General features: G+C 32.6%; 1 protein-coding gene across 3 annotated transcripts in view; it reads right to left on the reverse strand.

Annotated features, from left to right (window-relative positions):
* LOC143063644 (uncharacterized) overlaps nucleotides 1-15,666 on the reverse strand; it is a 227,862-nt gene that overhangs the window by 14,090 nt on the left and 198,106 nt on the right. For all 3 annotated transcript variants that reach the window (XM_076235897.1, XM_076235896.1, XM_076235895.1), the window contains 6 exons: nucleotides 10,694-10,975; nucleotides 6,659-6,709; nucleotides 5,945-6,157; nucleotides 5,506-5,552; nucleotides 3,279-3,333; nucleotides 492-583 (listed from right to left, as the gene is read on the reverse strand). In XM_076235897.1, the coding sequence (XP_076092012.1) occupies nucleotides 492-583; nucleotides 3,279-3,333; nucleotides 5,506-5,552; nucleotides 5,945-6,157; nucleotides 6,659-6,709; nucleotides 10,694-10,975 (740 nt within the window). The remainder of the gene's footprint in view (nucleotides 1-491; nucleotides 584-3,278; nucleotides 3,334-5,505; nucleotides 5,553-5,944; nucleotides 6,158-6,658; nucleotides 6,710-10,693; nucleotides 10,976-15,666) is intronic.

Consider the following 15,666-nt stretch of genomic DNA (forward strand, 5'->3'; position numbering starts at 1 on the left):
ATATAAAAGCAATCAACTGAAATTTATTTTCAAACAGATAGTGGTTTGTTTAATTTTCTTGTCCAAAACAAACTTATCCACTCTATTTCTATTTTTGAAACGTCTCATTAGTAACATGCTCCATTAATCTAAGTAAAATGAAAATTGGTGGTTGGGGTATAAAAAAAAATGCCTGCATGTTGCTTCCATGGTTCCACATTGACAAATCTTGAACAACTCTTAATAATTCTGCTTTTCAACAGACACTTCCTATAAATCAACAATTAATTATCATGACTATAGTCATTTAATTTCTATCTGTTTTGAACTTCTTTCTTTTTTTTTAAATAAAAAATATGCTACGTCTTACATACCAAAACTACACACTCTGATCTTCAACACAACATATAACTTGTTTAATCTCTATATTAAAGAATCTTTTGTCAAAAACAAGCCTCACTTTACTGCTTTCTAATGAATTCTGATGAAAACATAAACAAATGGTAACTTACATGTTTGACAACCTCATGTCCATTCATTGTGTATTTACAGACTTGATTGACAGTTACAACAGGAGGCATGGTTCCATTTACGATATTCTTGACTAAAATTGAAGAATATTTTTGTGTGTGGTAAAAACAAAAATCATTAATTTTCTTCAAAAGAACCAATTTGTTACTACATGTATAACTTTTATTCATCATAAAGACAGGTAAAACAGTTTTTTTCTGTTGTTTAAATTAAATTTTCAATATCTACTGTTTTGAAAGCATACTAATTTTAACAAGCATTCTGTGAGTATTGCATGGCAATACATAGTCCACTACCAGTAAAATATTCATTGTATTGGAACAAAATTCTAACTTCATCTATAGTTTCTTTTTCTTATAGTCAGTGTCATGTAAAATTGGCACAATCATCAATGACAATGATATTACCGGAGAGTAATGAATGTTATGTAATAAGGGATCCTCATAGAAACCAAGATGGCGGTTTTACAATGTGAATAATCTTGAAAAATGTGAAGGTCAGGATTATAGAGTGCAAACACAATAAAAGGTAGGACAGTAGTGGATATTTGGACAGGATTTTTCTTCCGCTAATTGAACAAGAGGCTCTCAAGAGCCTGAATCGCTCACCTTAATTCTTTTGGTTAAATCTCTCATCAATGATTATTTTGGCTTTTCAATTTATTTAAATGTTTTTTGGATCGTCCTATTTTCTTCAAAAGCCAAAACAAATAATCATTTTCTCCTATGTTCTATTTTAGCAATAGGAGCTATGTTTCTTGACATACAAGGAAATAAAATATAAAATTTATACTAGATACTCTGAAACTCATTGAGCCTAAGTTTGGCTGAAATTGATACAGCAGTTTCAAAGGAGAAGATTTTTTAAAGTAAGTCAACATGATGAACAAATTGTGAAAAAAGTCTTTAAAGGGCAATAACTCCTTAAAAGGTCAATTGACAATTTTGGTCAATTTGACTTAATTGAAGATCTTACTTTGCTGAACATTATTGCTGTTTACAGTTTAGTTCTATCTATAATTATATTCAAGATAATAAACAAAAATTACCAGTTCAGGGGCAGCAACCCAACAACAGGTTGTCTGATTCATCTGAAAATTTCAGGGCAGATAGATCTTGACCTGATAAACAATATTACCCAACGTCAGATTTGCTCTAAATGCTTTGGTTTTTGAGTTATAAGCCAAAAACTGCATTTGACCCCTATGTTCTATTTTTAGCAATGGCGACCATGTTTGTTGATAGATCATAACTTCGGATACAATTTACAAACTAGATAACCTAAGGAACATTCAGGTAAAGTTTGGAAGTATTTGGCCCAGTAGTTTCAGAGGAGAAGATTTTTGTAAAAGATTACTAAGATTTACGAAAAATGGTTAAAAATTGACTATAAAGGGCAATAACTCCTAAAGGGGTCAACTGACCATTTCCGTCATGTTGACTTATTTGTAAATCTTACTTTGCTGAACATTATTCCTGTTTACAGTTTATCTCTATCTATAATAATATTCAAGATAATAACCAAAAACAGCAAAATTTCCTTAAAATTACCAATTCAGGGGCAGCAACCCAACAACGGGTTGTCTGATTCATCTGAAAATTTCAGGGCAGATAGATCTTGACCTGATAAACAATATTACCCCCGTCAGATTTGCTCTAAATGCTTTGGTTTTTGAGTTATAAGCCAAAAACTGCATTTGACCCCTATGTTCTATTTTTAGCAATGGCGACCATGTTTGTTGATAGATCAAAACTTCGGATACAATTTATAAATTAGATACCCTAAGGAACATTCAGTTAAAGTTTGAAAGTATTTGGCCCAGTAGTTTCAGAGGAGAAGATTCTTGAAATAGTTTACGACGACAGACGACGGACGACGACGGACGCCAAGTGATGGCATAAGCTCACTTGTCCCTTCGGGACAGGTGAGCTAAAAACATGATCTCGAGTAAACACGGGCAATATTTAAGAAAATTTTGACAATCATTGTGCCAATTTTACGTGACAGCGACTATAGTCCAAGTACCACAACTTGACACAAAATCATCAGACCAAAACAACATTTAATCTTGATTTGTAACTTGTCATGATAAATCTTTATACCAATTTTAAATCAATATCTTCAAGCATGCAAAAAAAAGTGTGAAAAACTGATTATTTGAGTGAATATTCTAAATCAAAGTACCATAACTCTGCACAAAATCATTAGACCAGAATTATATTTGAACTTGACATTATAAAACAATATACCAAATATAAAATCAATATCTTCAAGCATAAAGAAAAATAGTGTGGAAAACTGCTTTGCCAGACTGACGGATGGACAGACAGAGACGGATGTAGTGTAAACCTAAAGTCTCTTCAACTTTGTTGGTAGTTGACTAATAAGAAATATGCATTTCAGTTCCATTTAACATAAGGGTCCCACCAAAAATATTTCCTTCAATGCTTTCCAGCTGTGTTTCAATTGTATCTTTTTTACATTTAACAACTGGATAGGAAATATCAAATGTGAATCATGTTACAGGATATGCTTATTCTTCCAGAGTATCTTTTTTTACTCCTAATTTCATGAGATGGTACAACAAATAATTCATTTTTTGGCTTGCTTGATTGCACATGTATTTTCATCATAAAAGAGACAGAGGGGTCACTTATGGTAAACCTTTTTTTTTTGCTCTGTAGAGAATATGTCAGAAAATACTGGATCAGCAACTGGCATTGTTCCATAGTCATTAATTTATACTTGAATGACAAACCACAACTTACCACATGCATAGGCTTGGCAATTACAATCTGTATCAATCACTATGTAGTGAGAATCCTGGAAAAGTCAAAAGACAACCGTTACAGACTATTGATTTATGAATTGTGAAGAAGAGCAAATTACTTTTGAGAAAAGAATTTAAAATGTCCATTAATTGGTTCAGCCAAAAAAAATATATAATACACAATCTTTCAGCAGACATACAAAATCTACAGTTCATTCAAACCAAAATATGAGCCATGTCGAATAGAAATTGACCTTAATATGCAATTCGACATCAAACTGAGGAAGGTTACAATAAAGTTTCGCATTGTTTTCATACATGTACCGGTAGTTACTGTCATTATGAAACAAGAATGTGTCCACAGTACACGGATGCCCCACTCACACTATCATTTTCTATGTTTAAAGGACTGTGAAATTGGAATAAATTCTCTAATTTGGCATTAAAATTAGAATGATCTTATCAAAGGGAACATGTATACTAAGTTTCAAGTTGATTGGACTTCTACTTTATCAAAAACTACCTTGACCAAAAACTTTAACCTGAAATTTGCACTATCATTTTCTATGTTCAGTGAACCGTAAAATTGGGGTCAAAACTCTAATTTGGCATTTAAATTAGAAAGATCATATCATAGGGCACATGTATACTAAGTTTCAAGTTGATTGGACTTCAACTTCATCAAAAACTACCTTGACCAAAAACTTTAACCTGAAGCCAAAAACTTTAACCTGAAATTTGCACTATCATTTTCTATGTTCAGTGAACCGTAAAATTGGGGTCAAAACTCTAATTTGGCATTTAAATTAGAAAGATCATATCATAGGGCACATGTATACTAAGTTTCAAGTTGATTGGACTTCAACTTCATCAAAAACTACCTTGACCAAAAACTTTAACTTGAAATTTGCACTATCATTTTCTATGTTCAGTGAACCGTAAAATTGGGGTCAAAACTCTAATTTGGCATTTAAATTAGAAAGATCATATCATAGGGCACATGTATACTAAGTTTCAAGTTGATTGGACTTCAACTTCATCAAAAACTACCTTGACCAAAAACTTTAACCTGAAGCCAAAAACTTTAACTTGAAATTTGCACTATCATTTTCTATGTTCAGTGAACCGTAAAATTGGGGTCAAAACTCTAATTTGGCATTTAAATTAGAAAGATCATATCATAGGGCACATGTATACTAAGTTTCAAGTTGATTGGACTTCAACTTCATCAAAAACTACCTTGACCAAAAACTTTAACCTGAAGCCAAAAACTTTAACCTGAAATTTGCACTATCATTTTCTATCAGTGAACCGTAAAATTGGGGTCAAAACTCTAATTTGGCATTTAAATTAGAAAGATCATATCATAAGGAACATGTGTACTAAGTTTCAAGTTGATTGGACTTCAACTTCATCAAAAACTACCTTGACCAAAAACTTTAACCTGAAGCGGGACAGACGGACGAACGAACAGACGAACGAACGAACGAACGAACAGACGGACGGACGAACGGACGCACAGACCAGAAAACATAATGCCCCTCTACTATCGTAGGTGGGGCATAAAAAAATCCATGTCTATTTCATACAAAACTACGCTTTTAATTTACTTGTATACTTTAGAGGATTCTGTGTATTTTAATTCCCTATTAGTGAAAATCCAACATAAAATGCCTTCAAAATACATTTTGAAAAAGTGGAGTAAAATATGAATTTGTAAAAAAAAACCTTTTAGTCGTGCACTGTTTATATATTAAATGTTAATCTCTCGTTGAAACCGTACAATTTTAACCTGAATAAATTGGGCTTATGGCTAATGTATTACATACATATAGGTCAAAACTAGTATATAATTTCTGATAAGTTTATAAAGTAAAAAAATTCATGGAATCTGCCTTATCCTTTTAAAAATACCATTGACCTACCACTTGTGATTTACCATAAACTAAACCTAATCACAAACTAATACATTGTTGATGATGCCACTGCTAGAAACAGCATACCTATGTCTCACTTTTTTACTCCATCAAGCGATACAAAAGTTATAACAGAATTTGGAATAAAGAATATACACCCGCTATAAAACTTTAAAAGACAAGTCAGGTGATGGCCAACATTTCTTCCCAATTTAAATAATGGCTTTTCAGTATTTTTAAAATAATACTTTATTGCAAACAGTTGCGTTGACATTTACAATAGTTAACTAAATTAAATGTAAAACTTACTGGTTTGCATACAGGTGTTACCATTTTTGGACATGGGCTTGGACATTCTATCAAAATAAAAAATAGATAACAAACATGAGTGTAGAACTATTATTTCTGTAAAATCAAATATTATTATATGTAACACATCTTCAGCTCATTTTTTCTTTAAATATATACAACATTATTATATGTTATATCATTATTAGAAAGTTTAGTACATATTAGAGATAAACAGAGATGGAAGATTTTATTGCAACCAAAATTGCTTTAAGGCAAAAGAAAATTTAATAATTGTTTTCAATTGGTTTAGCCAATATAATTGCTGTTTTAAATATCCATGAAAAAAGCATAAATTGTGTTTCCTATTAATGGGAACTTAAGATTGTGTATTTAAATTGTTCAAATAACAATTTTGTGTGGCATTAAATTTTATCAATATTAAGTGACTATAACATACCACACTTGTATTGTGGACAGCATTCACCAGTGTTAGTCTGTTGTACAACTCTAGGTGACGTACAAGTTGGTGGCATAGTTATACATTTCTCAGGTTTACATACAACAGTGTATTTATCACAACATCCATCTGTTGTCTTAATAACCATCAACTTTTCACCTTCTTTTAGAAGTGGTTTCACCATAGGTTGACATTTAAACAGATCACATGGTGCTAGAAAGATAGGATAACATCCTTTTCAATTTTTTTATTAAAAAGTTCAGTACTGTAAATTTGGACATAATGGCATACATTTAGTATTGAGATTTTTTCATTTAAGACTAAAATGCAATTTCAATTATTGTGATATTGAGAAAAATCCTGTTTAATTCATATAAAGAATTTCAAAATGCCAGTTTATATTATTGCAATAACCCTGACACATTTTTTGCAATAATTTCTGAATTTACAGAATATTAATACCTTATAAATCATATACATACATAACACAGTGGTAAATAAATATGCCCCCACACCATTTTGTCATGCGGCCATACTAAATCATTCAAACAAAGTAGAGAAGGAAATGGTGAATATATTTCCATTCAGATAAAAAATGCTCCTCACAGGCTTCCTCTATAATATGAAAATAAGAGGATGAGACAACTTAACACAAGAGAACAAATGAAACAGAAATCTAGTCTACTTAAGGAACATCATAGAAGTTTTTCTTACCTGGAGTTGATACTGGTGGTTGTGGAGATGCTGTGGTCACTGCTGATGGTGCTGAAATGAAAGAGAAAAAAGTTTTTAATAAACCATGTTCAAAATAACTAGCAATTTCACTCAAATTTTATGAACTTATGTTCAGTAGACTAATTGTATATCAAATTAATCTTCTTTCTGACCTTTTGTTCCCTGTTCTTGAAATTTCAAAATGTTCAATAAGGGGCTAAAGACAATATCCCTGTTTTAACTTGTAATATGAATCCTTAGTCATTATAAGGGCAAACGATACAGTTTTGATTCCAAGATGAAATTTTGAATATAGGCCAATTTTTACCGGATTAAATCAAATATGTAATAAAAAATATATCTTCATATGGTACTTTTTGAGTAAAATGAGGTTTAAATTTGAGATATTTGCTCAAATTTATCTCAAATTTGGATTTGTGGACGTAAATTTTCTTCCAACAGAAATACTTCACTTTTTTGTATTAAAAGATAAGCACAAACTGTTTTTTATGTTAAATTATTTGTAATTTCTGTTTATATAAGTATCCTATAAATTTATTCATTTCTTTTAAAGAAATAACTCATATTCACTAAATTTCATGAATTTAGAAAAAAATGTAACTGTTGACTGCAAATTTATCAAATCTTAAAAAAATTGCATTGATGACTTATTCATTAAAATTCGGTACAAATAATCTCATAGATAATAAAACCAAATGACATTTTAGAAAAGAGGGGTTCATGAACTTGTTTTCAAGTTTGAATGAAAAAATTAGTTGAAAAATGCACATTTTCCCAACATGTCACAGTTTGACGTCATGTAAATAACATTATAAGTTAGCAACTTTATAACCTCTCCTGTAACTGTATCGTATGTCCTTTTAAAATCATCTCAGCTACTTTTTATTAAGATTTGTGTATGATTCTTTTTTTCAAAAACTACACTACTGAAAATTTTAGATTTTATTTAAGTATTTAAAACCTATATATTCTATGAAATATGTGTTCAGATCTATACCAATATAAATTCTTAAAACAAAAAAAATATTATTCTAACATTTTACTCATGAACAATTTATTAATAATAATTAAAATTGACAACAACACTTCAAAAGATCTGCAATTTTATTATCTATGTCTACATGTTTCGCCTGCAAGGCAGGCTTCATCAGGACAATTTTTATACAGAAATTGAGCCCCTGAAGTACTCCAAAGTGGTGCATTGAATTTGACGTCGTCATGGTGAGAGAAACAATGAAAAGTGAAAGTAGCAATACAGAGTTATAAATAGATAAGATAAATATAGAAAATTAAAGTTTGTATACAATGTAACTTGAGTTTGTTTTACTATTATATGATACATGAAATTGTTCTAAAGGCTTGGCATCTAATAGGACGAACTTCCCATGGTTCCTACCACTTCGCAAGGCTTCTCTTCCAACCTGGCCATAGTTGGAGGTTACTACTTCCCGGCGCGTCGGCAACAATAGGAAGATTATGATCGCCGCTGTGGATAATAAAATCGTCAAAAACTGTTCCTTTGTTAATTATTTGGTGACTCTATATAATTTTTGGATCGTCTGCAGTAGTTGGTCTGTATAATGGCATAGTTGTGAATTCCTGGTTCATTTAAGATTGGCGCCCGTGGTACGTTTCTTCTGCAATCATTTATATCTGCTATCATTTATAGATGTATAGGTGGTATCGGACATCTTGGTCATCTTGATTCAGTTGTTATTTCGTCGTAAGTATGGAATATTCCTTGGTCCATGTATATGCTGGTGGCCTGTAGATCGGCGCTGTTAGCTTGGCGGTTCCTTTCGGATGCAGGGGTTCACGATTAAATAATAAATTTTATTATTTAATCGTGAACCCCTGCATCCGAAAGGAACCGCCAAGCTAACAGCGCCGATCTACAGGCCACCAGCATATACATGGACCAAGGAATATTCCATACTTACGACGAAATAACAACTGAATCAAGATGACCAAGATGTCCGATACCACCTATACATCTATAAATGATAGCAGATATAAATGATTGCAGAAGAAACGTACCACGGGCGCCAATCTTAAATGAACCAGGAATTCACAACTATGCCATTATACAGACCAACTACTGCAGACGATCCAAAAATTATATAGAGTCACCAAATAATTAACAAAGGAACAGTTTTTGACGATTTTATTATCCACAGCGGCGATCATAATCTTCCTATTGTTGCCGACGCGCCGGGAAGTAGTAACCTCCAACTATGGCCAGGTTGGAAGAGAAGCCTTGCGAAGTGGTAGGAACCATGGGAAGTTCGTCCTATTAGATGCCAAGCCTTTAGAACAATTTCATGTATCATATAATAGTAAAACAAACTCAAGTTACATTGTATACAAACTTTAATTTTCTATATTTATCTTATCTATTTATAACTCTGTATTGCTACTTTCACTTTTCATTGTTTCTCTCACCATGACGACGTCAAATTCAATGCACCACTTTGGAGTACTTCAGGGGCTCAATTTCTGTATAAAAATTGTCCTGATGAAGCCTGCCTTGCAGGCGAAACATGTAGACATAGATAATAAAATTGCAGATCTTTTGAAGTGTTGTTGTCAATTTTAATTATTATTTAAGGATTGCATTCATTTGCATGATTTGACAACCCGGCATACCAAGGTATCCACTTCAGGGACTCTACCAAAACGATGTCACAGGCGTTGGTTCACCTCGCGGAATTTAATTTATTATTTAATCGTGAACCCCTGCATCCGAAAGGAACCGCCAAGCTAACAGCGCCGATCTACAGGCCACCAGCATATACATGGACCAAGGAATATTCCATACTTACGACGAAATAACAACTGAATCAAGATGACCAAGATGTCCGATACCACCTATACATCTATAAATGATAGCAGATATAAATGATTGCAGAAGAAACGTACCACGGGCGCCAATCTTAAATGAACCAGGAATTCACAACTATGCCATTATACAGACCAACTACTGCAGACGATCCAAAAATTATATAGAGTCACCAAATAATTAACAAAGGAACAGTTTTTGACGATTTTATTATCCACAGCGGCGATCATAATCTTCCTATTGTTGCCGACGCGCCGGGAAGTAGTAACCTCCAACTATGGCCAGGTTGGAAGAGAAGCCTTGCGAAGTGGTAGGAACCATGGGAAGTTCGTCCTATTAGATGCCAAGCCTTTAGAACAATTTCATGTATCATATAATAGTAAAACAAACTCAAGTTACATTGTATACAAACTTTAATTTTCTATATTTATCTTATCTATTTATAACTCTGTATTGCTACTTTCACTTTTCATTGTTTCTCTCACCATGACGACGTCAAATTCAATGCACCACTTTGGAGTACTTCAGGGGCTCAATTTCTGTATAAAAATTGTCCTGATGAAGCCTGCCTTGCAGGCGAAACATGTAGACATAGATAATAAAATTGCAGATCTTTTGAAGTGTTGTTGTCAATTTTAATTATTATTTAAGGATTGCATTCATTTGCATGATTTGACAACCCGGCATACCAAGGTATCCACTTCAGGGACTCTACCAAAACGATGTCACAGGCGTTGGTTCACCTCGCGGAATTTAATTTATTAATAAGACATGGCACAATATACATGCTGAAGTTTGATGTGGATTCTATATCAAGTTATGGATTTTTATAGAAATAGAAATGCTTTATTAATCCAATTAAATTATTTGAGAGAAGTTCAACTGCAGTATACATAACAGATAGTTCATACAGACATTTACTTAGTATTAATCCTCATATTTAGTTGATGGGACCTTTTTTTCTCAATAGTTCACCCAGTTGATCCACTCATTGCTTAATTATGGAAGCAGAAGCAATCAGCATTTCTTCAAGTCAAAACTTTAAAAAGTAAAGATATATCACTAGATTTAGGAAAGTTATTCTTTGTTTAAATACTTTACTGTCAATAAATGTGTGAAACATCCCAATATTGAACCAATTGAGGTTTGATTATTTCAAGAAAACATTAACTTACTACATTCACAAAAGTATCGAATCTTATAGTCAGAACATGGTGCAGGGAAGTTATCAGCATTATTGCACATGACACCACCTTCTGGAGTACAAGTCATTACTTCCCCTGACGAGTAATGAGCTGCATCTATATCTACATCCCAACATTCTACTCTAGAAATCTTTCCATTAACACAAAAATGAGTTGCTTTTTGGTATTCAAGAGCAGACTTTTCCTTGTCACCGAGGGCATAAGTATCTGGGTGATTTTCATTAATATAAGGAGACCATCCAGATTGGCATGCTACAATAAAAGAGATTGACATCATATAAAGATCCGTGAATTTCATTCTTTACACCAATTTTTTACTGCTATTAATGTTTACTATTTATGATCTGCCTGTTTATGTGCTGTTCTGTATGATTGATTAAATCATTATGATTACTTATTGGTTGTTTCATTTCATATTAAACATATACTGTAATAAATACATGATCAGGGCAAGACCAAATTTTGAATAAATATTTTTGTTGTTGAACCAAAAACCAAAAACTTTAGAGGTTCTGAATAAGATTTTAAATACTTTGCTATCAATGAACAACAGAATAGCAAAAATTGAAACAGAGGTCGAAAAAATTGAAGATGTTAGACAACAGTTATCATCAGTTGTCCAACGTATGGATCAAGCAGAACATAGTCTGGCCGAATTACAGCAACATAACAAAGAAATGGAAAACGGCTTTGAAGGCATGGGTCAAGTTGTTGAAAAAGTTTTGGAAAAATGTGACTTAAATAGAAATGATATTGAAAAGATTGAGGAAAACACGATGCAGGAAAAATCAATCATCAAGGAACTGCAGGAAACCGTCCTAGACTTGAAATGCCGTAGGCTAGCATGAAAAACAACTTGGTATTCAACGGTCTAACGTATCAACCATCTGAGGACTGTGAGGCAAAATTACAAAATTTTATTAATAGACAATTAGGAATAGAATACATGGTTACATTAGGAAATGTTCACAGATTCGGTAAATATGGTAGAAATGGAGCACGCCCGATTGTTGCAAGATCCGTTTATAGAAAGGAATTGGAACATGTTCTGAAACAAGCATATCGTCTTAAAAATACAAACTTCGGTATCAACGAGCAAACAGAGATAGAAATAAGGCGCCGCAAACTGTACCCAATCTTGAAAAATGAAAAAAAGTTTAGGGAAGCAAGCGAGACTGGTTCGCGACAAACTATATATCGATGGTCAGCTGTACAATCCAGAAAACATCAATATCAATCCAGCAGATAATGACAGAGAAATTAACAATCAACAAGCTCCTTGTACGCCACAACATAGAGAAGCAGCAAACAGTCCATCAATACCACCACGATCAAAAAGGACCCGTACTGAATCGGATACTGCCGAAAAATCAAGATAGGACGTTGGCAACGCTTTAGATAACAATACTGAGCGAATTGATAAACTTAAAATAACTCATCTTAATGTGTGTGGTATAAAATCAAAATTACTGAATCCTGATTTTCACCATCTAATTACACAGTATGATATCTTAGTGTTTTCAGAAACTAAATTTGATAACCTTGATGTGCTGGAATTACCCAGAGAGTATGGCTACTTTGCAAAAAACAGAAGGAAATTTAACAAGAATGTGTCCTCAGTACACGAATGCCCCACTCGCACTATCATTTTCCATGTTCAGTGGACCGTGAAATTTGGGTAAAAACTCTAATTTGGCATTAAAATTAGAAAGATCATATCATAGGGAACATGTGTACTAAGTTTGAAGTCGATTGGACTTCAACTTCATCAAAAACTACCTTGACCAAAAACTTTAACCTGAAGCGGGACAGATGGACGGACGGACGAATGAACAGACGGACGGACGAACGAACGGACGAACGGACGCACAGACCAGAAAACATAATGCCCCTCTACTATCGTAGGTGGGGCATAAAAACAAATCAGGAGGTATCCTTATTATTTTCAAAACAAGAATGTGTCCACAGTACACGGATGCCCCACTCGCACTATCATTTTCCATGTTCAGTGGACCGTGAAATTTGGGTAAAAACTATAATTTGGCATTTAAATTAGAAAGAGCATATCATAGGGCACATGTGTACTAAGTTTCAAGTTGATTGGACTTCAACTTCATCAAAAACTACCTTGACCAAAAACTTTAACCTGAAATTTGCACTATCATTTTCTTTGTTCAGTGAACCATAAAATTGGGGTCAAAACTATAATTTGGCATTTAAATTAGAAAAATCATATCATAGGGCACATGTATACTAAGTTTCAAGTTGATTGGACTTCAACTTCATCAAAAACTACCTTGACCAAAAACTTTAACCTGAAGCTGGACAGAGGGACGAACGAACGGACAGACGGACGATAGGACGCACAGACCAGAAAACATAATGCCCCTCTACTATCGTAGGTGGGGCATAAAAAAGCTTAAACAATATTTACGGTTTTTAAAGTCCGATTCTGAATTTGTTCAATGGATTGAAATTTCAAAACAAATATCCCCCCTAAATCAACATACTCTATTTGGTTGTACTTATGTTCCACCTGAGTTCTCAAAATATTCATCTGATGAATCTTTTATTGAAATTGAAGAAGAATTGTTTATATTTTCTCAAGGTATCAAAAATATTGTGATCGTAGGGGATTTCAATGCTAGAACTTCTTCTTTGAAGGATTATGTTGATGATGATATAAATTTACAAGAAATACTACAAATTGAAGAAGATGTAATTAATGATAATACTTCTAGTTATTCTATACTAAAAGAAAATAATATTTTACAAAGATTTAATGAAGATACAGGTCGTGTAAACAAATATGGAACAAAATTATTGGATTTTTGTAAAAGATGTAATCTTTTTATAGCAAATGGTCGTCTTTTTTCAGATAGTGACTAACTGGTGTAAGACAGGGGGAAAATCTATCTCCCTTTCTCTTTTCAATTTTTTTTAAATGACATAGAAAAGTTCTTTATTGATTTAGGTGGATGTCCCCTTGAGATAGTAAAAGAAAAATGTCAAAATGAGTTAAATTCAATTATGAAACTGTTTGCCATACTGTACGCTGATGATACCGTCATTATGGCAGATTCTGCAGAAAGTATGCAAAATGCACTAAATATTTTCCAGAACTACTGTGAATTATGGAAACTGGAAGTTAATGTTACAAAAACAAAATGCATCGTATTTAGTAACTTTAGGCAAAGTGCGACGGAAATTCAAATTTAAAAGGCAAAAATATAGAATTAGTCGATACCTACTCATATCTTGGCCTTATATTTAAATGTAATGGTACTTTTACGGAGGCGAAGAAAAAATTGGTTAATCAAGCACAAAAAGCATTATACAGACTGTACAAAAGTATTAAAAATCAAGCCATCCCACTAGATTTACAGCTTAAAATGTTTGATGCCATGGTAGAGCCTATTCTTTTATATGGCTGTGAGATTTGGGGATACGAAAACCTGAAAATTTTAGAACAAATTCACTTAAATTTTTGTAAACGTATTCTAAGAGTAAGATCTTCAACGCCTAACTATATGGTATATGGAGAATTAGGCAGATTTCCATTAGAAATAAAAGTTAAAATAAGAATGACATCATTTTGGAGAAGAATAATGCATGGTGACAAATTAAGTAGTAATATGTATAGATTATTATTAAGTTTAATGCAAAATAGCGGTCAATCATTCAAATGGCTGAACTTTATAGAATCAATATTTAATGATACAGGACTAGGATATGTGTTTGTCAATCAAGATAGTGCTGACTACAAGCATCTGATAAAACAGGTTTTACAAGACCAATATATACAAAAATGGCATCAAGATGTCCAGTTATCTTCCCGAGGTGTATTTTATTCTAGTTATAAAAACTGTTCTGGTTTTGAAAATTATCTTATAAAAATACCGGAAAATGCAAGAATTTGGATGACAAAATTAAGAACGTCTAATATAAAAATTCCCATTGAAACTGGGCGTTGGTACAATATTCCGGCAGAGGACCGAAAATGTCACATATGTAAAGAGAGTGTAGGCGACGAATTTCACTATCTTTTTATATGCAAGTCTCCTCAACTGGTTTGTTTTAGAGAACAACATATCCCTAGTTATTATACGAAGCATCCAAGTAAGCAGAAATTATCTGTAATGTTATCTTACTGCAATGTTAATTTATATAGACAGGTGGCATCTTTTATCAGAAAGCTGAATAACTTATTGTGATATGTATATTAATTTGTATGAATTATTTCTTTTTTGTCTTATTTTCTTATATTTTGTCTTATTTCTTTTTTATTGTTTTTATTGTTTTTTTTTTTTTTCGAATGTTACCTTTGTGTTATAAATCATGTTTATCATTGTATATATGTACCTCATGTTACACATATATGTGTCTGAGCGTTGCTTTACAATAAAATCTTGAATCTTGATAAAAAGTAGAAGAAAGTATGGACTACCATAGAAAAACAAGGAAAGCAGGGGAATCAGTGCAGCTTTTTACAAAAGTCAGTCGTTTCAGGGGGATTTTCCTATAGAAATTATGGAAATTAAGCAAACATTTTTTGAACTTTAAATATAGTCATGGTTTGTGTACTGGAGCATAATGCATCTTTTGTACCATTGTAACAATATGACTACAGTTGATATTATTTCCAAAAGCAGGTCTAAAGTTAAGAGTATCATGAGAAAGTTGACTTTTTATGCTGCTAGACACCATTTTATCAATCATGTTCAACATATTCCGTGTATTCATAATAATATTTCAGACTCTCTTCTTCATTACAAGACACAGAAATTCAGAATACTTGCACCAGAGGCAGATAAAAAGGCAGGGCACTTCCCACATTATGATGTTTTAGAACAACAAGCATGTTATGTATGAGATTTATCTTTATGTCAGAGAACGAAACAAACTTATTAATCAGCCATACAGAGTTTTGTAATATTTATGAA

This window comes from Mytilus galloprovincialis, chromosome 2, assembly GCF_965363235.1.
Source record: "Mytilus galloprovincialis chromosome 2, xbMytGall1.hap1.1, whole genome shotgun sequence".
Classification (NCBI taxonomy): Eukaryota; Metazoa; Mollusca; class Bivalvia; order Mytilida; family Mytilidae; genus Mytilus; species Mytilus galloprovincialis.